This window comes from Convolutriloba macropyga, chromosome 12 (assembly GCF_964194025.1).
Source record: "Convolutriloba macropyga chromosome 12, txConMacr16.3, whole genome shotgun sequence".
NCBI classification, from domain to species: Eukaryota; Metazoa; Xenacoelomorpha; order Acoela; family Convolutidae; genus Convolutriloba; species Convolutriloba macropyga.
Genome location: NC_134479.1, coordinates 9,265,482 through 9,290,380, shown reverse-complemented (window position 1 = coordinate 9,290,380; position 24,899 = coordinate 9,265,482). Strand labels below are relative to the sequence as shown.

Here is a 24,899-nt window from a genome sequence, read left to right as displayed (position 1 = left end):
GATTTCATCAATTTAATTTAGTCAAAAGTTTAACAATTTCAAGTATATTTCGAACCTTATTTAGTTTATGACTTTTGAAAATGATAGACCAAAAATTACTTTTTTGTACTGTCCTGAGCTCTGCTTTCCATCTGGCGTAGGTTCAATAGATTCTTCTGCTGACTGCTCAGTTTCTAAGTCAAGGTTAGTTGTGTTCGAACTCTGATTTCCTGTTTGTAAAGGCTTCGAAAATGAAAAAAGATGGCTCTTGTGTCTAAAAACTGGGTCGTTCAAAATTCTCCCAACATACGACTCATGTTTTGTTGCATTCTCGGGTACCTTTGTTTGGAATCAGAAAAAACTCTTCTGCTGTACTGTTTATTGACATTTTCTATCTTTCGAGGTAATTGTAACACGTTGCACTAATTTGAAACACTGCTTGGAAAGAAATAGTGCCCTCCTCCTTTCTACTGTAGTGGACTTCCGTAGGACAACTTTTGAAATTGTTTCATACCTTTTGATTTTTTAAAATCCTAACAGGTACTACACCCTTAACTATATCATATGAACATTCGGTTATTAAAACTAATATTCTATTGTTAATTTTCGATCTCAATGCTTTCCTCAGCTGTGCCCCTGATAAGTGACTCAAACGTTTTAGCATGTAAACTTTTGTCACCTTCATTGCTTAAGGGTATTTCATCGGGTTGTGGAGCTGGTAGGTAAAATATTGAGGGTCCTGGGCCGGTAATATTGGTACAAAATCTTAACTTTTCTGATATTTTGGGATGCAGATCTGTTAAAAAGTGACTAAAAGCTTCTTTTGCGGACAACTGATAACAAAGACGAAAAAAAATTTGCAAGATTCAATTGTCTTGCTAAGTGATCAACTCGTTGAACATTACGAGGGACTTGAACAAAAGGGGACTTGGTATTCAGGTCAAATGTTCACAACCATCTACTTTGCTGGAACAAATTGTGTTTTACATAAAAGGTATCTATCTACTTTTTTATGTAATATATTAAAGATCAATTGCGTTTTTCCAGAGCCAGAGGGTCCCACAACAGCCATGAAAAACCTGTCTCTTGTTGAAATAAATTTGTTCATAGTCTGGGGTTGGGTAAAATATAACCGACTAGACTTGACAGAATAGATAGTCATACTGATGTTTCTTCACAGGTCGAAGAAGAAAAAGCGAGTTTGATTATACAAAATGTCGTCGGCGAGAAGAATACAAACACTTGAACAAAGAACGCAACCTCTGACCGGGGCAGGTTAATATTATCAGAGAATTTCCACGCAATTCTTTCACTCTCATTACTGTCGTATGCAAAATATTTAACAATATGTGAAGAGTCAATTTCATCAATTGCATAGTCTTGATCCATTTCATTTATTATAAAAGTTTATTTTATTTTACAATTGTTTTCATTTCTTCATAAAATACTTGATAACGAACAAAACCAGTTCTCAAGTCTTCTTCTGTTTCCACTAGACGACAGACGAAACATGCAGGAAAGCAGTTTGTTTTTTCGTAATGCTTTGAATTTCTTCCGTTGAAAGAAATGAGATTAGAGCTAATGGCAAGGTGGAGCTACATGGTTCCATGATTTTTTAAATTGGTTCTTCTGGAACCAGGGTTAACTTTGGAGGATTGAGTTTCTTTAGACGAGCGTTCTGTTTGCAATTGTTGCTGCTGCTTTTGTTGATAGCGCTGCTGTTGTTGTTGAATTGGTTGTTGTTGATTATTTTGTAGGTAGCACTGATAGTCATCCTGCAGCTGCTGCTGTCTGTTTCAAGTTGTTGGCTGTGCTCCATGATGACTTTTTTTAGTGTGATGGAAGAATATGAATTCATCAAGTATGGGCAGAACTTTTTCAAAGTGTACTAACTCTTCTCGAGGTAATACGATTTACTGCTTCTGCTGCAAAGTCTGGTTTTTGAAACTGACTTTCTCGTTTTTAATCACTGAAGTCAGAAATTGCCCCGATTTTGTTATTGAAGTTGAGATAGCTGAATCTGGGGATATCAGTGTTTCCAACTTCGATGGATTTTGACTCGTAATCTGATGTTATTTCCAAAAGTTGAAACTGCTCTGGTTTTTCAATGTTAGCTTTTTCTTTCAACCAATTAAAGAAGAAATTAACGTTTTGGCGAGCACAATGATCCAAGAGCCTGCCAGCTATCCTGTTAGGGTAATGGCTTTCACAATTGTTTACAATCTTTGAGTTGTTTCATCTGGCATCAAATTTTGGAAACGCAATCAGATCCAAGTTAAAGACTTTACAGTCGAGCAGGTTTGCTAGGAACTCTGACTTTTCTTTTCCCTTGGCATAGTATACAACTTTCGGGTTTCTCACTTTCACGCTTAGTAAAATTTGTGTGAGATAATTATGCGGGTAGACACAATGTTCCCAATGTAAACTATGAAGATACTTGGTGACCCAATTTAAAGCTCGCGGCTCAGCTGGAGGCAATGAATTGAAATGAATTGAATGGGCTGAGAGGAAGAAAAAGAATGCAATCTATATACTCTTCTGTACAAATCGTCAATTCCTTCACAATTATATTTTGCTTTAAATAACGAAAACTTTCACAACCAATAACAACTGATTGCTTTCTCAACATTCTAACAAATAAAAAATGATAGGTTTGAACAGTTTTGTATACCAACAAAAACCATTTCCTGTAAAATGCCCTGCAAAACAACTGTTAATGTCACATGGTAACATGTAACCATAACCCGGTGCTTGTTTGTAGTACTCTTGAATGTATCCGGCTGCATCATTTAGAGAATAGCTTGACAATGGCCGTCTGGTCCCGGTCGGGGGAGGGGAATTGCCTTTGTCGTCTTTTCTCTTCAATTCCTCGGGTTTTGTTGTTTCAAAAAAAGTATCCTTGTTTCATTTTCTTTGTTCAATCACTTCTTCTGTTTCGCCACGTGCACCTTTGTTTAGCTTGTTTTAGATGATTATGATTCCAACTTGTCTAAAAAATCAAGTTTACAGCTTTTAGGAGGGTAAAAAATACTTAAGAATTATCACATCACTAACATTCTCGGGGCCTAACTTACCTGCCGGGTTGGTTTTGGGAAAACATGCGCAAGTTTAGCAACTGAACGAGTTATAAAGCCTAAAGCAGTTTTGACTTCACCTGACCTGGCTGTTTTTTTTTGGGCCCTTGAACGTCCTTGTCAATCGTCCCAGGGGTCATATTCCTCTTGGGGTCCAATCCTCCAAAACCCAAACGACGTCATTTACTTCCAACTTGGCATCAGGCTTTGTCTACTTCTTTCTGGTGTCCAGGGTTGGAATGTACTCTTTTAGAAGTCTTTTCCAGATTGCTTCAAGTCGTTGTCGCAATTGTGTCCTTGCCTTTGTCTGGATTGTTGGAATCTCTTTGAAAACACACGCTGGGACATTGGGAAACGCACTACCGATCAAAAAATTGTTGGGTGTCAACGGGTCCTCGTCCTCGATGTCACTTCTAACGTGTGTTAAAGGTCTCGCGTTGACAAGACTCTCTGTTTCGATAACAATGGTGGAAAGGACGTCCCATGTCAAATTCGCAGGTACCAAACTCAAGAGAAGAGCTCGATTTACGACTTGTTCGAGCCCCTCTGGTCGCGGTCGGAGGGAGTCGTCGTTGTCGTCTTTCTTCTTCAATTCCTTGGGTTTTGTTGTTTCAAAAATGGGATCCTTGTTTCATTTTCTTTATTCAATCATTTCTTTCGTTTCGCCACGTGCATCTTTGTTCAGCTTGTTTTCGATTATTCGATTCGAACTTTACTAAGAAATCAAGTTTACAGCATTTAGGCGGCTAAAATATGCATAAGAATTATCACATCGATAACATAGCATGCATTCTCGATATTTTCGAATTTTTCAAAAATCTATCCATTGATGAATTATCTATTCCAATCGAACCTGCACAAGGTCGAAGTTTCATAGCAATGTCAAAATCAAAATCTTTTGATTCGTTGAACAAGAAACAAGCTGCTAAGAAATAGTTGCGTCTTACAGAATTGTCAGGATAAATGTTCTGTAATGATATATATGTTTCATGAATAATTTCCCGGTCATTTGTTGTTATAACAGATTTGTTAAACAACACTACACACCATCTCTGAGCAACTGTTGCAATCGTTGATTTTCATTCCAATGAAAATGAAAATAACCATAGTATTGCCACCGGCCTTGTGGTTTTTGATAAACTGTTAAATGAAGCCTAGGAAAATTTTTAGAATTAAGTTTCTTAATGATACATAGAACAGACTTCCTCTCAACACCTAGTTCCGTGTAAATTGTTTTGAACTTGTAGTAACAATTTTATCTCCTACCCTGCACAATTTCTGTATTTTCCAAGCATTACTGACCAATAAAAACTCCGTCTGCTCCACAAAGACTCTGAACTAATTCAAACGTTAGTCAAAAACTTCAACGCAGTAAAACTTCTCCATTCGAACTCGAACACATTCTGAAGTGAGCTGTCTGTGTTTTGCCACTGGCTCAAGATAACTGTTTTTAAGTAAAAATTCCTGTCATGGAATAATTAATTTGTCAAAAATTCTTTTGAAGAGCTATCATCTTGTTTGATACACCAATTACCAATCTTTTTTAAACTACCTACAGCTTCGAACGGAGTCATTTTTTGAAATGAATGTTTTTCAATGGATTCAGTTTCTGTTTCTGAAAAAATTGAACTATATTTATGAGTAAGAAAAGATGTCCGATACTAAAATAATCTCACTCTACTGAAAACGTTTGCTCAACAGAACAAAAAACTCTGCCTTGGTCTCTTGTTTTTCTTTGCCAAGTCTGCGGATGTGGTAAGGCTGGAGACTGGGTGGGGGTTATTTAAGGTAGGGGTTCTACTGTCTTCAATTACCTCTCACTATGGGCCTCCTCCCGGAAGATGTATGGAATCTGAGCTTAAGCCTAAAAAGCTACAGGCTAGAACCACACATCTTCCTTGTGCAGTAACAAACATCAGTCATCTGAACTCCAGATGGAAGGTATAATGGTTTCTCTCCACTTTGAGAAAGCAAATTGCTTTTCAAAGAAATCAAACTTTTTATAAATGAATTAATTTAATATATCTTCCTTATTTTTCTCTAATTAATTCCCCGAACTGCTGAATCTGGGGGGGGGGGGGGGGGGGTGGAGGAGACACTCGCTTTCACAACCGATTGTCTTTGAGACCTGGAAACAGGAGCAAAATATTTTACACAAAATTTTAACACATCAAAAATTTTCAATTTTCAGACTTTTTCACATTTTTTTAAAAATTTTTTAATGATGAGGCTCACCTGGGCTGACGACAACAAACATTTCATAACTGTTACTTCCCACCAACCCTCCCAATACATAATATTCTCATCAAAAGCGTCAATTCATGAAAACTGCCAAAATTTTGTATTACTGGACGGGGGGGGGGACATTTGTATTACGCAACGGGGGGGGGGGGGGACATTTGGGTGTTACTGTGCTCGCAACGGAGGGACACGAAAATTTTTCCAATTTTTTTTTTGTAATTTTTTGGCGTCTTGCCCGGCATTCTCGCCAAAACGCCAAAAAATTACAAAAACTTCGGAAAAATTTTCGTGTCCCCCGTTGCGAACAAAGTAACACCCAAATTCCCCCCCCCCCCCCCGTTGCGTGCCCTTACTAAGACACCTTACTACTCAAAGGGGAAATACATTTTCGTGAGTTTTATATTAAAAGAGTGAACAAGTATAACATTGCCAGAGGTATCAAAGCTAAAAATGCCGCGTTTCTTATTTGCACAAGATGGTCCTTTGAAAACCGACCACTTTGGTGAAATGAAGTAGAACCCAGCCGAACATATGATCATTTTATCGGGTTAACTATGAGAAAACATCTCCGTAGCAACGAGGGCTAGTTTATCGGATTATTGATGGAAGTGACTGAAGACATTAAATTGTCTATATTGGCACATTGAGTATATTCTCATATAAACCGTATCCTTTATCTCGCCAAATGATTGCGAAACTAATTTGAACTCATCAACCAAGCTGTACAAGTCAAGAGAAAAGAAATGGACTGTTCGTGAACTTCGCAATCAGCTTTTCAATCGCTTAGCAAATTTACTTAATGTGCTTAAAACAAGCTATTTGCTTTACAAATTAGGCTTATAAATTTCGTAGACGAACTTCAGCCCAATTTTGTTGCTATAGATAACTGCAAGTACTTCTTTCTATTGGTCGAGAATTGCTTTAAATAGCCATTCAAAATTGTTTAGTTCGCTAATTGTGGTATGTCAAAGCTTCCCAAATACCACAAACACACAGGGTACGTTATTGTGAAGACTGTGAAGACTTCATATTATTTATTTTTGCCGATGCCCATTTAAAGTACTCCATTTTCGCCTCCCGAAATTGAAACAAAAGGAAAAGGGATTTTTGAGAACTCCTCAGTATCGAGAGAACAAAGTAAAGGGTTCTTGACTGCCATTCAATTTTGATTTGACTTTGTGATTTGAGTTACATGAAGCGCATAGACAGCCCTAAACAGACGGTCAAAATTCACCAAATGCGTAAGTAAATTCTGTTTGTCCATGTTGGAAGATGTGACTTTACAGAAGTTTACTGAAATGATTTTTTAATTATAGCACAACTTTGAAGTGTAATTAGTAGCTAATTTTCGCAAAAAAGGACAGTTTAGCTAGACAAAAGTGGATAAAATTTGTAGTTATTTAAATTTTTTTGTAGCCTTTTTTCACAATGCATCTAACGTCTACTTTAAGAGTTACTTACTTCCCCAAATTTTAAGTTGTAATTGTTGCTGATTAAATAAGCGAGTTTTAAGCAATCAGAATCGGGTATTTAAATACGCAAAGAAATCGCACTTATACTCGTAGAAAGCTTGCTCAGGAAAAGTTTGTTAACCTAATTTTAAGAAAAAAATACCATTATATCTACAGAGTATTGTGGTTTTCGGCTTAATATTTTCCAGATTTCTAGACAATTACAGGCCGATTTTGAACAAAATTTGACGGCAATAACATCAGATGTAATTGACAGAATGTTCGTTGATTCGGTGAAATTCAATACACAGAAAAATTTGGTGAAAGTTTACAGCCGCTGGCCTACAAAAAATAATTGCATTGTTACATCTTTTCTTCTCTCAACTCGTTTTGATAAGTTACCGTCTGCGTGTTTATCGTCCCTCAACATCGCTATTCCTCAGTTCCATTTTTTTCCAAAACATCGCTATCCCAAAACCTCGTTTGCCATTTTTCCCTATACCCTTTTGCTTTATGTATTACGTTGTAATTTGTTATGAAGTATGTTATTTTTCCCTTGCAGTGTGTTGGTTATGCTATTATGCTGGTTGATGGCTTCTGTTATTCAACTTTCTGGGTTATGCCTTAGTTGATTCACGAGTTACGGCTGGTTTTTTCTCAAATTTTTCAACTTCACAGGTTTAGTGGCTTTGCTGTTGTCGTATTTTAATTCTGCTATTCTACGCTGTTTAGTGTTTGTACAATTACTGGTTGCTTGGGTTATGTTGTCTTCTAGGTTGTGACTTAAGTTTGGGTTGGGGTTACGGCAAAATTGTTTACAAATACACTTTTGTAGTTTATTTAGCTTTTGACGGTTAGTATGCGGATTGTTTGTTTGGGTTTGGGTATTGCTAGGGTGTGACTTAATTTTGTTCAGGAGTTGCGGCTCCTAAATTTCTTGACCTTTTCATCTTTTCAGTATAATACTGTGTTACCGTAAATTAGTTTGTTAATGGTAAGCCCCAGAATAACTTGTGCAAGTTTTTCTTGCAGTAGCTTCGTTCTTCTTCCTATGTTGTGACGTAAGTTTGTTCTGGCATGACGACTAAATTTTTATTGAGTTCCTTGCAGTGATCTGCTAAAATAGTTCTTCTCCGCCTCCGCGCTCGTTGCTCGCTCAATTCACACCGGTTAATTCCTGTCTTCCCGCTTCAGTGAGCTTACTTGCTTGACGTTTCCGTTTAGTTTGCCCGTTTTCCGGCCTCGTCGTTCGTCGTCCGCCAGACAATTTCATCCACCGACTCCGTTTTTGGCTTGGTGACGCGTCTTTTGCCCAACGTTTCTTTTCCGTGTAATTCCTTTCCCTATTTCTCTCCTTTTTTTCCGTTTCGTCATGCGTCAATCGCCCGGTGCTTCTGTTCTGTCTTGCGTCGTTTGCGAGGCCCTCCTTCGCCAATCGCCTGTCTCCATCATAGTCTGGTGTTGCTTACGAACACTTCGAACACCCCCTTTTGTTTTTTACTCTTGTCGAGTACCTGCTATGGCCGAGTCGAACCTGGCAACCACTTTCCTCCCTTTCGTTGGCCTGATCAAGAAGTCATCAATTGGGCTCTGCATAACCGTCACTCCGTTTAATTGTTTGGAAGTTACTTTAAGTTGGGAAATTATCCATTTCAAGATCATAGCCAAATTAAATATGAAAATGACGATTCTCTATAGTGCAAGATCTAATCTTCAACCCGAGTTACGTGAAAACCAGAAAAACATCACTGATGCCTCGGAACGCCGAGAAAGGAGGATTAATTTTGAACGCTTGGTATCTAAATTGAAGGATGCTTTCAGTAAGCTGGTGCAGCAAAATGGCTTATTCGGCTTCCGATGACGTAACGAACAAGAGTGATGAACCTCTGCATGCAGCTAGAAACTAATGACTCAGTACCTGACAAGGATACCGTATGCTAAGGCATTAATTGGCGGGGTCATTTTAAGTGAAGTCTGCGCCTAACTTTGTCAACCATTTCTAGCCAGAGTAAAAATTGAATTCTCATGACAAAAATAACTGATACTTGAAAAGACTGAAAACGCAAGACCAAGCTGCCATGCCTCGCGGCAAAAAGACATAAAATTATTACGTGGAAAAGGAGCTTCAAATACAAAAAAGCAAATGGCAATTCAAGAATTGGATGAAGATCATCGCCAGCGTATTGCCGCAGACAAAATAAAGGACGCTGAATTGACGGATAATTGTTTTTCATTTAGTCATCACCAAAATGAACTAAACTTACATAAAGATAAGGAATCAGATAGAAGTCAGAAACTTGAACATCATTGGAAAATTTGCTTCGAACCGGTAATTCATTGACTGCCAAAAGCGAAACGAACTTGTCGCGTTCTGCCTCAGTAACGACCAACCCTCCGGTTTGAGATTCTGCGAACAAAGATTCTCTCGAACAGCCTCAATCCAGTGTTCAAACAAAATTCAGGCGGCCCAGTTGTCTCCCAGTTTTAAAAATGATCGTGTACAGAAAAAACTTTTTCATGTAGTTTCTGCTGCTCAGCATTAGATACTGTATTGGGAATACCTGCATACTCAAATGCACAAATCGGAAAAAGACCAAAGCGGCGTGGTACAGGCAAATAGTCAATCAGGTAATTGTATTGAGAATCCGGGGAACCATGTTCAGACTGCTGTGAAAAATATTGCATATCAACTTCTTCTGACACCCATGAGAACTCCCTGACCACCGACACCTGTTATGGCTCCATCGAAACTCTACACTATTGTACCTGGATTTTTACCAATCCACAGTCAATCAAATCACGGATCAACTACCTGTACACTTGAAATCGAGAAATTCAATTATAACTGGTCAGTTGCAACTTCTTAGCTTCTTTTTATAACTCCAGAATCCACGTCTCTTTATGTTTCCAAACGGAACACAGTTCCCAAATAACCATCCCACAAAGAATGCATCTGCCCCTCCGAAAACAACCGTAACCCAATTATCTTAAAAACCCTGACTCACCAATTAGCTATTCCTCAGCCTCCCGTGATTCCAACACCTTCCCAGCGAGCGAAACAAAATACCTACGCGTCTCCAACAATCCACAGCAAAACACTGTCCATTCTTCTCGAGCCGGCCTGGTACAGTGCCCCGCCGCATCAAAAGTTCCCCTTCATTGTATCCATGATGTAAAATTTTGACGTTTTCCTCAGAAGAACCCTCCAAACGCCAATTATGTGACAAATATTACAGCCGTTTGCAACAACTTTTAACCAGAACTACCAAAAAGCACTGCTAACCCCGTCGTCTGCCATTTCATTTGGTAATCGCCTGTCCCAGAAAATGATAATAGTAACCACGCAGCAGCTGGTAGTATCCCCGTTAATCCCTTCAATAAGGCAACTGCAATGGCACTACATATTGTTACGCCAAAAATTCCTCTGGTTTACGGGCATACTGCTCCAACACCTATGTGTTGGGGGTGGACGAAATTAATGCCTCAACTCCCGCGCTAGCTTCGAAAAATAAACGCAAATTTTTTTAAGGCTTCGGCTGACGCAATACGTAGCTCGAGGAATGACCCGCTATTCGAATGGAATTTGTCGCGATAAGGGTCCGTTACAGTGGGGCAAACGGCATGGCAAGTTTAAAAGTGCTATTGACCCTTAGTCCCTAACTGATGATTTGAGATTAAGATACCTTAAGACATATGTAACTGGCTAAGCTAAACCAGCTATCGCTAAGTTCGCCTACTGCCAATGTAGAAAGATCAAATGAGAACTTTAGCACGGAAATTTTGCACTCGATAGGTGGTTTTAAGTGCCCATCTGGAAAAATTCAAAAGCTCTTCAAATTGAAAATGCACAATAGCGGTAACACAATTAACTATTTCGGTTCCATTTCAAGTCTCGCCGGGGTTTTGAAACCACTTCCAAATGATTCGGACCTAAAGATGTCAACGCTGCCTTAAAGAAGCTACCAACCAACATATGGAAGTCATGGTCACTCCTCTTCGCCGTCAAAAAGCACTGGGTAAGGACTATTCTTCTGGACTTAAACGACTGGTTAAAACAAAGTCGAAGCGCTCAAAAAAGAGAAATACCGCCACTAAAGCAAGGACTGAGGATACCAACAGCTCAGTCACAAGGACCAAAGTTGCATCAGAAGCATTTGCTCAAAGAACGCATCAAAAAGCTCATCAGAAAACGCAAGAGATTTTTTTTGCTCATTTCATTATCTAGCTGCATATTGTATGTAGTTGCAGCCATCGGCTGAGGGAATGCCGGGTCTTTAAGGAAAAGACTCCGATCCAGAGAGCCAAGGTTGTAGTAGATGCAAAGCTCTTTTCTCTTGTTTGTTTTTCAGTGCGCAAGTCGCCGTAAATGTAGGAAAAATTGCTGCAACTGCTCCCGAAGCATCTTACCCTTGGGAGCTGAAAAGGTTTTTCCTGCTAAACACCTAACAAACAACATAAAAAAAATCGAAGTCAAAAGCTGTTGGTACTAACCCATCTACCAGTTAACCGCAATCAAACATGATGACCACTTTTTTCTGTTATGGACGCTAAAGTCCTCCTTCAGTTGACAGAATAGGAAATGATTACTTCTTCTCGTACTAATACTACGGCGTCGGCTTTATTCAACACCAATGAGAGTAACGTTTGGTTGCCCCATTGTCACTTAAGTGGACGCGGTTTGCAAGTTATTGCAATAAAAAAGATCAATGTTATGAATAGGGAAGATATCATTGACACAAAGTGGTTCAATTGACTGTCACACCTCACGAAGATCAAGATTTTAAGCTTTCATTGTACGTTCTGATGTGATGAAACTTTTAAACGTAGGTTCCGACATCATTCACGTTAAGTCCATGCAAGAAACTTACCAACGTCTGATCCTCTTAGTTCCAATAAGCTTTAGTAACATACATGAGGGGCTAAAGACTTCCCACATAAGTTAACTATGAATTATAATGTACGGCCCGAAAAAATACAAATCAGTACCCGGAATCAACCAACGTCGTCCTGGATAAATTTCAGATGGAAGATAACTTGGGTTGTTTGGAGTCCCTTGAGAGGGTTTTCATTAGATCGAAGGAGATTGTGCGTCTTCTCCATTAGTGTGGGTTTAAGCTTACGAAATTTAAACTGTTTTTCTGATTTGGTTCACCAAACTCATGGTAACCTCAATCTACCAAACCCAATGTAATTAGGTCCTAAATGGAATAAAATTCGCACTTTCTAGGGCTGAAATGGGATCAAAACAATGATGATCTTGATGTGAGTCGTGGTACCTCCGATACGGTCACTAAGACTCTTAAACAACGCTTGGCCTTCAGCCAAGTGTTTAGGGTACTTGATTCCATTAGTCTAGTGGCTTCAGTTACCGTTGGAGCTGGATTGTTCCTATAGGACATCTCGAGTGTCAGCGGGCCGCACTGCGACGAAGAACTGTAAAAAGTGTCCTCGAATGTATTGCAGAACTACCCATGCCTGCATAAATTACAATGCCGAAGAACTCCGGGAACCATCGAACATCTTGAATCACATATGTTTGGTGATATTTCACATGAACTTTTCAGAGCGTTTGCGTTTGTCCGAGCTCGAGTAACTGCTTCCAAGCGTATCCAGATTGGTCTCAAATTTTGTGGGTAAAGGTCCCGAGTAAAGCTCGCGTAGCACCTATGAAGATGATGGCTGTAACGAAGCTGGAGTTACAGGCAGCGCCAGTGGCAGCTCGATTGAATTAAGATGTCTGTCGATCTCTCTTGGTTAAAGTCAACAGGGTTACTATCTTGTTCCATCTCTCATGTATGGCATCACTCTTCAAACAGTCATCCAATCTTAATTGCAAAAGGTGTTTGCAAAATCATAGAACACATTAGCATAGACAAATAGAACCATGTGACCTCAAGTGATAACAGAACAATTCCCGTTCGACCCATGCACTGAAGTAGTAGTTATTATCAAACTAGGAATTGATTGCAATCAAATAATATGATGAAACTAACAAATCCTTGGCGGCATTCGTAACTAAGTCAACAGAGGAGCTAAAACCTCAACTAATTTCCTTCATGCAGTCTGTTCTTATCAAAAATTGCGACGAATATCAACATATGCTCTACGTGTGTCACCTTTTCATGAATGCTACAGTTCTGCCAATTGTGGTATAAAGGATCCCACTGAGTTTTTTTGTTGCCGAGCGTCATCTTCAGTATCTCCTTCAAGGAGAGTCCTTTAATTCCAAAGGAAAATTTTCCAAGAAGAAATGAGTTTTTCTAGGACGCATTGATCAGACCTTCTTGGATCAAATGGTCTGATCCGATTGGCTGGCGGGATAAAAAAAACTGGTCAAATTTGATGTTGATATAAAACATCTTATCGTCCTGGACACACGCCACCTATTTATAAAGCTGTTTCTCCGGCATACCCACGTGAAAAATCACAATCAAGGGCATGACTATCTGAGGGCTAAAATTCAGAAAAGTTATGGCATCCTCAAGCTCCGAATTTTACTGAATTCAATCAAATCTAACTGTGTCACGTGCAGAATGGTCCGAGCTTTCACTACCCAACCCATTATAGCTGACCTCCCTGTATAAAGACTTACAAAACAATATCCAACGGGGCCAATTGTCTTGCCCATTCTTCGTCACAGTTCGTCGGGCTACCAACAATCGGGGAAAATTCCTTTTCACTTGCTTCACTACTCGTGCTGTCCATGCAGAAATCGTCACGTCCATGGTTGCTAATTCCTGTGTACAGGGAATCGTCAACATCCGTGAGCGCCATCCCGTCTGACCACTGCCCTTTAACACCTAACCATTTTCTCATCGGTAATCGAGCAAGTAGTCTCCCTTCCGTCCTCGGTCTAGATGAGTTCGATCACCGTAAGCAGTAAGCCCACCCAAAGTCTTACGCTAACGAAAATTGGTCACGTATGACCAGGCTCTAAATTGACGTTCTAAGTTCCCGGCTCCTGCCGAGCAACACTTAAAGACCGGTGACTTGGCTTGAATAGATGGAGAGACAAGCCATATGGGATACTATTCTTTTTTTTCCAGATCACTGAACTTCATTACGGTTCCAAAATTACGGAAATTACCGAAATTTACTCATTACGGTCAAATTTCACCAAATGCATAAATATGTCCTATTCGACCACGTTGGAACATGTGACCTTACAGAAGTTTACTGAATTCGGTTAAATTTAAGCACAACTTTGAAGAAAAGGTAGTAACTGTTTTCTGTAAAAGTTGACAATATAGGTAGACAAAATGAATACAATTTGTACCTTTTTTTGAATTCTTTGTAGCCTTCATTTCCAATGCAGCTAACATCTACTCTATTGGTTTGTTAAGTCCTCGAAACGTTGTTTTAATTTTTCACTGAGTAAATGAACGAATATTATCCCATCAGATTTGAGTATTTAAAATGACTCAGAAATTGTTCTAATATAAGTAGAAAGCTCAGAGAAATTTCGTTTAGCATAATTTTGAGTTAAAAATATCACCATATCGATAAAACAAGGTGCTTTTCGACTTAATAATTTCAAGCGTTCTAGCCAGTTGTCAACCGAATATGAACCGATCATCAAAAAACTTTTTCTAACTAAAGCTCACTTGTTGCTATCATCATTAAAAAAGCAAATATGTTTTCCTGACTTGATAAAAAGTCATTATACATATAGTTATGCGCATTTTGAAAGAGATTATACCTGGTTATATCCGTTTACCTTGTTTTGTTTGAGACACTAATTATTATGACAGATTGAATGTAAAATAAACAAGGTGTTAATTAATGCGACTACAAAAGGTTTGCAGCCTACTCTCCAATTTATTTGTAAACTTGTAACTTAATTTCTCAAATCCGTCTTGAGTTGCTCGTGAGCTGAAGAAACGCTAATTTTAAGCGAACAAAAATAAATTTAAACATAGAAAAGTATCACAACTTAAAATTAATTTACAGAAATAAGTTTTGACGAAAATACTCAGTATCGCTTTTACTTTTCTTAATATGATCCTCCGTAGTTATATTTGAACTCTAGGGACAAGTTCTAATACTTTGGAAATTATTTGCAAACTTGTGGCTTTTTGAACTTTTGCGGATTTTACGGTAAAAAGGATGTAGCCTACGTTCTGCAACTCAATGTAACCGAAATTAGCCAAGATCAATTTGCGTTCCATCGAGGTGTTCTGTAATTTGGTCTATCGTCAATTAAGTTGCCTGCGCCAATTATTTCAACCGAAGTGTGAAAAAGGTTATTCATTGGAGGTCCAGTAATATTTCCGCGAGCCAATTTATTGAAAATCTTTAATCGAATACCTGGTCTGGTTACTAACTCGGTGTGGTGTCCAATTGTAGTCTTATACTGGCAGATCTGCATTTGTAGGTGGCTTCTTCATCTGAGAATTGTCTAAAATTGTCGGCATGTAGGCAAAAACTGCATTTTGACAAAACTGAGGGCAAAAAAGAACACATTTTTAAAAAAATATAACAGAAAACTCGAATAACCATTTTTCAACTTTGATTTTTTGGATTTTTTTTCTCAGTTTCCCATTCATTTACCGGAATACTAAAAATAAGATTAGTGCATCCAAAAAACTTTGCTCCAACATTGCTATATATTTTGTTTTATACATCAAAAAATAGACTACAAATAATTTATAAAACATTTTCGATATCCAGTCCTTATAATCATGATCAAGTTTCCTCAGATTCAGCATAGTTTTTCTGTAACAAGCTGTCTTCAAAACATGCAGACTACTTCCTATCAAAATTTTTGAATGCCCTTAACAACACCTTTCAAAGTAACGGAAAAAATACCCGACTAAATAAAAGTGTTGGTTAAAATTTAAGTTGATTAAAGTACTTAGTGGTTCAAAACACCAATCTTTGTTTTTAGTGGTCTACTACTTCATAAATAGCAGCAGATCAAACCTTAAAAATACTGGAAAAAACTCAAGCAGTTCTGAAGCAGTTTCAAATCGAAAGAGAAAAAAATCCTTTAAGTTCAAGGAGACTGCTTTTTGAAAACTATTCGAACTGCCTCTGAAATAATTTATGGAATATATGACTTTTGGTCTTACAAAGTACGCATTGATAAAAAACGCAATCATAGGTGAAAAAAATCATCCCATTTTGTGTCATGTAGCAGTTCTTTTTGGTATGGCTCTTTATAGAAATTGTCAGCAAAGAAAATTAGCAGAATGAATAACAATGTCCGGTTGTCCTGGATTCATAGTTTTTACTCACGAATTAACACTCATATCGATCGTTAGAGCTGCTGATGTGGAAACATGTGCCGTCGCACAGTATCTAAAACAATAATTATCAAAAAAGTTAAAGTTGATTTCCGGAAAACAAGTCATTATTCATTTTTAAAAGTATCATATAAGTTGCGAAGATCAGCGTCCCAAAAATATTTTTGTTGAAGCTATTATGTAATTAAAGCATTCCATAAACTGCGGTAAGATCTAGTTCAGCTCACGTGGATATTTTGTCAGACTTACATTGCATCATCCAGGAGATCCGACTTTAGATGCACAAGTTGGAAAAGACCGTATCTTTCATAACCAGTCGACTCCACACCCATCTGAAAAAAATAACCATTTCCTTCACTAATGAACAAACCCAAAAAAACAAAGAAATGACCGCTTTGATCTGTAAATCTAAAATTATTCTAAGTTTAAAATCCGAATTTTTTGAACAAATCCCTAATTTGTTTCTCTTATTTTCACTTTTCAGGAAAGTGTAACATAAAAATTAGGCACACATGAATTTCTGGCACAAAAATCGTTTTTTTTTTCTGTCAGCGTTTCCTACCCAATGAGGTTACTAATAGGAAATAATTGACAGATAATTTGCTCCTACTCGGTTTACCCACGAACCAACGAAGCGGGAAACATGAGCAAACAGTTTTCAGTGAACATTTTTCAAAAGTGTAACCAAGTGCTTATGATTCATATTGGCTTTCTTTCTTCTCGTTTGTGTAGGGCGCTTTGATAGCGTAAGGTTCTCTCTCTCTCTCTCTCTCTCTCTCTCTCTCTCTAAATGAGTTTTAGGGATCCGCTCAAGTTCAACTGATGACTGTAATCCAGGAAGTTGTAATCTAATTCAATTATTTCGAAATCTTTTTAAAAATTTCGTTTTAGTCTGCATCCTATCGATAAATAATCTTTTGAAATAAAATAAATGACTATACACAAATCCCCCACACACAACCACACACACACGCACACACACACACACACACACACACACACACACATACACACACACAAACTCCACGACACAGGCATTCAAAGGAGCGCAAGACATAGTTACAAATACACAGATACAAACACACAATCGAGCAAATACAAAAAACACACGGAAAAAAACACAAAGTATTCTCAAAAACTAACTCCCACACATAAACACACGCAAACAGACACTTAAATGGACATTCAAACAGAGACAAACAGAAACACGCAAGCACACACACACACACACACACACACACCCACGCACACACAAAAATACACACACACTGATACATAGACAAAATCAAACGCATAAACACACACAAAAACGAAAAAAAAACATATATAAAGACACAGGCATATACAAAAACATAAAAGCATATACCCACACACTTACGCGGAAACACTCAAACTAACTCACACACAAACACTCACACACAAAAGCACGAAGACACAAACACACAAACGTGCAACATTTGCAATTTTTTTGTACAGCAGACCGTGACTTTAATACAGGAGAAAATAACGTACATATTATCATTGCAATAAAAAACTTCAGAATTGGCTCAAAGAAACCTTAAAATAGAATTTTTATGGAATTAATCATTCTATCTTCCAATTTTTTTGTTTCTATCATAACTATCCAATTTATTTTGAATTCTTGCAATCTGCGTGGTCTCCATTATCAAATAATCTTGGTTTATAATCCATTATCAGTATAATCTTCCAATACCTATCAAGAGTATTTCAAAATAAATTTTCATTAATTCTGCTTTGCCTCAATTTAGCAAAAATTTTATCTGAATAAACTTATAAAAACCGATTAAATGTTATATGAGTGTAGACCGAAGATTGATTATAAGATTTAGAGTGATCAGCTAATGAAAATTGAGCATAAGATAAGCTTGACATAGCTCTGCTTGTTCAATGAATACAGAAAAGAGGCCTTGAGGAACAAGAGAGACGATGAGAATGGTTTATAAGAGACGCCTTTGTTCGAAAGCTTATGACTAGTTGTAGTAATGGTTGGCACACTAGGCTTGCAGGTAAGAGAACTACCAATCCAGGGCTGTCAGTGTTCACAATAGTTGCACCGGCTCAGACCACTTAACAGGACTTATTTATTATTGCCATTAATATTTACAAAACCAGCGTTTACCTAAGAATGTCATTTGAGACTTTGAGACATTTCATAATGAAAAAAAATGTTTGCTTAAAATATCATTTTGTTTCTGACTATGAATATTTGCAGTTGAAAATAGTGAAAAAATACCTTTTTCGTTGGAAAATAGGTTGACGTAGATTGCTTCAGAGGTTGAACGAAACAACCACTTAGAGCAGAACAACCTCGAATCAAACCGTCACCAAACAAAATAACAGTCCGTAATATTTTAATCATAACACGTACACATTTTTGTTCATTTTAGCGAGCACGGATAAATGTTGGCTTTTGGGAAGAAGGATAAAATATGAACTAACCCATATTGACTTCTCTTCGATTTCCAGTAGAGCTGGAAATAGAACTTCAGTGTCCGATATCAATTGTGAGTTAAGCTGTTCTCCCAGAATCTAAAAACATATCAAATTAGCAGAGTCCAGAACTTGTAAATTTGTTTCAAACGAAAAAAAAAGATTTTTTATACAGAAAAAATTTATAATTTTTCTTCAAGCTTTTTTGTCTTTGTTGTTAGTCGGGCTGAAATTCAATTGTCTGGTTTCTCTCTAACTTCCTAATCAATTTAATGATTGGCTAAACGATTAGCTTTGAATAATTAGACGGTTAATTGGACTCATTGCTCTCGGGGTGTTAGTGGGGATGTTCAACAGGTGGAGGTGTTGATTCAAGTTGCTATTGTCGAGGACGGGACCAAAAACTTACAGGGAGCGTCAAAATATAAAATCTACACGCATTATAATAGTCAAATGGGTCAAATAATCAATAAAAAACAAAACCTGACTCTTTGTGGACATTGTAATTATTTTTCAGGAATAAACTGACGCCAATTGAATTCGCGTACCTAAAGGTCAGAGAACATCACTTTGATTCAGAGAAATCTCGATTTTCATTTGTTATTCGGAACGATTTCAATAGTTTTTGTATCGATTCCGAAATGTCTCTGAATCAGAGCAAAATCTAGAATGTGTTTTTGAATTTCCTCTGAATTAGAATGAAAATGAGGAATTTACGTCAACACAGCAAACGCACACGAAAAAACTTCCAGTCGGATTTTTAACAGTTTTTTTTGTTTTGGAGCAAAAAGCCAACCACTCTATCAGTAAATAAAGGAACCACAATTTTGCTATGTTTTCTGTTATAGTAAAATAAATTGATATTGGTTCTCAGAAAACCGGATTATTGATAATTTTTATCCACCTACCTCTCTTGAACTCGGACAACCGTACATTGGTATTTTTTATTCTTCGATTTAAGCGTAAAATTATTTTAAGTAATTTTCGATGTTGTTAGTTTTTCAAGACAAAATAATTTTTAACCATTTATTTTTGACGCTGAGGTTCTATTAACAGTTGCGCTAGTTCAATCTAACAATGCTTCCAGATAATCGTTTTTGAAATTCATTTGTTAAGTTAAAGTTTAAAATCTGAAAAAGTCACTGACATAAACTGAAAAGAGCTTTGTATATAAACATTCAAAAGAAATTCGTACGTTCTGAATCAGAATCTGAATCAGTGAAAAATTAATTTTAAATCAAGATGTGATTTAGAGCCTAAATCAGAGTCGTAATCTGAGATGTTCAGGACAATTTGTGACATGAATCGGACTCCGAATCAGTACTGATAACGTTCTGAATTTCGTTCTTATTCAGCGCCGAATTTACTTTAGCGTTAAGTATTGGTTCTGCAGCATTCAAGGGTTAATAAGAGAACAATTTAGCAATGATAGGGTGATACTCAACAAAACGATGGCTAAAAATTAAATCAAACTTCAAGAAAAAGTTGTTTTTCGAGAGCATATAAAAAAGTCTTTATGAAGTTTTTACTTCCACCTCTTCATTGAAAAAGATTACTATAGCAGTTTAACACATTATTTTCTGGTGTTTTCCAGAAAAGTACAATTGGTTTAAAAAAATCTCCAAAATTTCCAGAGATCTTACTGCCGGTTTGAATCGAATAATGCTGGCTCGAAAATATTTTTACTTTTCCATTTTGAAGAAAATGCAAAATGCGAGAAAAAAATTGCAATTTTTTGTCCTCTTCCTCTCAAATCGACAAAATGTACCAGCGAAGAACACTTATATTCAACATTTTTTTCCGTTTTTGTTGATTTCCACATTCATCCCAGCTTATTGTTATGCGTCAATCTTTCCGCAATTGACGCATTTCCAGAAAAAAATATTTTGCAGGTCTGATGTTAGCAAGTTTTGTTATCTTCTGACAAATTCGGAAAAAATTCGTCTTGGTGATTAGTTTTTGATAACGCAAAAATATACGACACACATAAAAAAGATTTTTCGAAGTTTTTTAAAACACAATATTTAGCTAAATCACTTTTTAAAAAAAATACTGGCTTGTTTGTCACTTTATCAGAAAAAAAGGTTTCCTGGACTGTATGACTGCTTTCTGTGAATAGTTGCTTTAATATGGCTCCGTTTTCGTCTCAATGGCAAATAAATCTGCTTTGCAAATGGTTATACTACACCGCTTTTACTGTTGGATGATATTCCATGAGTGATCTTTGCAAGCTTATTAGCCTTTGGTGAAAATATGGTAACTGTAAAAGTTTTATTGTTTTCATCACAAGATGTCAAAAACCCATTCTACTTGCCTTTCTGTTTTTCAAGTGTTCGTCAACAACATCAAGTTGCAAGATATAGGGTTACCAGCAGGCCTGTTATTCACAAAAAAACAATGGAAAAAAATTGACGATCAGATACCTAATATGCTTTGGTACTGTATAGATTCTTTATTATCTTTCAGCAAAGTTTCCTAATCCCGCCTGTTATTTAATTTTAGATAGCACTTAAAAGAGCCTACTGGAGACTTATCATTGGAGCCAGTGCGATATTACTACAAAAAGGCATAGTAAACTGTATCAAAATAATCCTTTTTGTGCGTGGAACAGTCATACAGGAAAGAAAATAACACACAAAACCCCAATTGATTGATAATCAAATAAACTGCATTTACAAAGTTCTGGAGTTTAACATAATTGTCTATTTTCGTTCCTCTGGTCTTCCAGATAAGATGCGAGAAGTATGAAGAATATTTCCTTTTTCAGACTTTTGGTTTCACTTTTTAAAGTGTCATATTTTGAGTGCTCAAGGAACGGATTGGAATAAAAAAGAAAAAGTTTCATTCGTGATGAGGACAAAGTTTTGAAGACCCGATTGTGAGGGTTTTTGGGAACAAACTAAAGGCAAAGACTCAATTGCGTGGGTACCATGGTGATTTGTGGGTACAAGCTTGATAGTAATAAAACTTTCTGAGATTCGACTAAACTTAGAACAGATTTGAACCATGAGTTCCCCAACAAAGCATACCTTAATACAATGATTTATTAGAAAAAAAATAAAAATACACCTACAGTTCATTAAATTCAGAGAATTTGGGTTTTTATTTTGTAAAAACTTAACATGGATAGTTTCTGCAAAATCAAAGTTTTGCAAGAGAACCTATTGAAATCTGATTAAGAGAGTTGCGATACTAGTCTTGTAGGTTAAAATTAATTTGTAGTTTTTGAATGACTTATATTTACCAAAACTAAAAAGTTAAAAGAATGAGTCGAATGTTGTCATTACGTTTAAAACGCAATTTTTAAAAAGACTTGAGCTGAGTCCATGCAAAACCAATTTTTCAAAACTACCTTCCTGATTTTAATTGCGTCAGGACCCCCAAAAATCTGTAAGAAATACTTTTCACATTTGATCGATTAACAATCAAACTGCGGTGGATAAAATTGTAAACTCTAAGCTGTATCACAAAACAGGACAGATGTTTATCGTGTAAAAGAGTGCCAATATAAATGAAATTACAGATTTATCTAAATCTGAACTCTTTTTAAGCTAACCGATTTCGCAAGTGACAATTTCAAAATTTGTGTGAAGTTCGTTGTCTACTAATTTCCCACAACAAATCTGATCTCTCAAAAGTATTACTGTTATATCTATTACTCTATTTAATTTAGTGAAAAATTTTTTATCAAAAGTTCTTTTTTGTGTCTAATCACTTATTAGAATTAATACCAAATCTTGTTTATTAAAATTATTTTCTGTTATTTTCTATAGCTACAGCGTTTCGTTTGACAGACACTTTTATAGGAAGGTGTAATTTATTTTACATTATCAATAATGGTGTGAACCCGTGCGTGTTCGTGGAAAACTTTTTTAGGCCAAATTTTTGAGGTTTTTTGGTTTTTTTCCACAAAACTTAAATATGAGCACTGCAGGCGTCATTTTGTTAGTAGAGTTAACGAATAAAGATTTTCCGTTCTTTTCTCTCAATCAAGATTTTGTTTATCGCAAAAAAGATGAACGGTGAAATTGTTAAGCATACGTTGGGCCCAATTTCGTAGGCGATAGGGTTGCTGTGAGCAAAATGCCAGCGCGAGAAATATATTTGTCCTTTGCAAATTTCAGGTCCAGCTAAAACAGGAGTAAATGTTGACTTTGATCACGATAAGTTTTTTGTTACATTATTTGCGAAATGAAACATTTTTTTACCAGTTCGAGGCCCCAGTTCAAAATTGCTATGATCTGAACATCGAAAAAAGGCTGTGTGTGTATGGAGGGGGGGGGGGGGGGTTGAGTTGCGGTGCAATCGAAGCCGCACGGACAATGACAGGACATCACAGCAATCTAATAGTGATAATAATACGATACAGGGTCTGACAAATCGATATTTTCGGCCGGGAAAAGATTCGATCATCAGCAGTTTTGAACAGGATTTTAATATGACCCAAGAATACCTGAAAACTGTAAGAACTCATTGTTGAATAGCAAGATGCGCACGTCACTTCGGGTTGTTAGCGAACCGAAAGTAGACTGTGCGTAGAGACTGATTTGGTACTTTACATTTTGAAATCCAGTTTGGAAACTAAACTGCAATTCCTTCAGAGCAGACTGGCACGGATCAGTTGCAGTGCACACGTTTGAGAGGTCAATACTATAAACACACAAAATGTACCCACTGAGTCAAAAACACTAATCCTCAAAAACATAATGAAACAAAACATAATGAATTGAAAAATGCCATGGTTAACTTCAATTTTGTTAACTTCATGTTGTTCACAAGAAAAAAGAAGTAGATAAAAAGTACTAGAGGTACTATAATACACGAAAAAAAACACATCATGACGAGCGTCTCCAGCTACAAAATTTTGCAAGCCAAATTAATCAAGTTTTTACCCACATTTACTTTTCCTATCTTAATACATTGGTCGTGTGAAACGTGCTTACATACTTTGAGGATGAAAAGGCGGCACCCCAAATGGAAATTGTCGTATTTTTTTATTCGATTGATTTGGAATTGCAAATTGCCTTTCGCAGGAGTGGAAGCAAAATTACTAGTTACATGTATAGTAATTAGATCATTTCTGAATTTTAAAGTCATGTTGTAATTGTTTAAATCACTTCCACAATTGGTACTTAAATGTGTGTACCAGAAAGCGAAATCTAGTATTTGGTGTTCTCTGTGCAAAAAATACTTCTAATAAAAGTTCGGTGGGCGTATCTTAATTGTCCGACATCGCTTCACTTCAAAAAAAAAAATAAAAATTTGTGAAATGCCTTACCGGAGAAAGTAACTACTAATCGCATTTCCTTGGAAGTATTTTCCATTTTAGGCAATTTAATTGCCGTGTGGAAACCACATGCGTATTCTAAGAGCTTTCCACATTGGCCGTCAAATGTCGAGAAGAAGTGCCAGCCACATTACTGTAAATATTTTTTTTTGGTTCCGGGATACGTTCGTAATGATACTGTGTGTGAAGACAATTGTGATCTTCGCAGTCGTTTAAGTTATCAATTGACAGAGAAAAATTTTCATGATCTACTGGAAATGTTAAGCATACAAAAACTTAACTGCAAACTGCACTTCTGTAAAAATCTAGTTTTTTGAATAAAACTTCCAGAAGACTGAGTTTCATTTTCGCAATTTGGCCTATTCTAGTTATAAAATATTTGCAGTTTTGAGAATTAAAAGACTTGCCTTTCGTTCTTGCTCTGCAGGGATAAAAAGGTTAGTCCTAAATACCTGTCGATTACCCACTTAATAATCGGCCACATAAATGATACTCACCTTATGTAAAATATCTGGTTTTGCAATTGCATATTAGTTTGGTTGCCTCGCCATAACAAAGTCGCCTGTGCAATTTGATCAGCAAATAGAACTGTCTCCGGTACAGCTGGCGGAATTGCAATAATCTCGCTATGCTTGTACGACGAAAATCCGAACACAGTTGAGAGAGATAAAGACACTGCGAAAAAGCAGCCACTGCATCCAATCATGTGAATATCTTCCAAATTCGATGAAATGCCAATTTCATCAAAATTATCAGCAAAGCTTAGTTGCAGTTCACGTGTTTGGCTGTCAAGTTGCTCTGTAATTGAACCATCAAAACTTTTATTTTTAATCATTTAAAACATTTGTAATTCCATTTGAAACAAATAACAAAAATTATACCAAAGAGCTTAAAGGTACTTGGAACGGTGTCAGGACAATTTACCCAATTCCATTTTACCCAAAGCCATTATATCCAATGCCATTTTACCCAACCTGCCATTTTACCCAATGCCATTTTACCCAATGCCAACTTACCCAATTTACATCCTTGCTAATTTAACCAGAACGACTATTTAGCCGACTATAATATAAATGGCCCGTGGGACTTGATATGAAACTATCACAACCGAACATGGGATTATATTGTCCACAAATATTTTAAATCATCCTTCTAATAGCGACTGCTAATT

At 36.8% G+C, this 24,899-nt stretch overlaps 1 protein-coding gene across 1 annotated transcript in view; it reads right to left on the bottom strand.

The window, feature by feature from the left end:
• Nucleotides 1-24,563, bottom strand: part of LOC142350981 (uncharacterized) — a 35,387-nt gene extending 10,824 nt beyond the window's left edge. Inside the window, exons 1-7 of the mRNA XM_075403013.1 lie at nt 24,226-24,563; nt 22,895-23,091; nt 22,483-22,571; nt 18,451-18,540; nt 16,240-16,322; nt 15,983-16,045; nt 15,070-15,143 (exon numbers count right to left, since the gene is read on the bottom strand). Coding sequence (XP_075259128.1) covers nt 15,070-15,143; nt 15,983-16,045; nt 16,240-16,322; nt 18,451-18,540; nt 22,483-22,571; nt 22,895-23,091; nt 24,226-24,563 — 934 coding nt within the window. The remainder of the gene's footprint in view (nt 1-15,069; nt 15,144-15,982; nt 16,046-16,239; nt 16,323-18,450; nt 18,541-22,482; nt 22,572-22,894; nt 23,092-24,225) is intronic.
• Between the last annotated feature and the right edge of the window lie 336 nt (nt 24,564-24,899).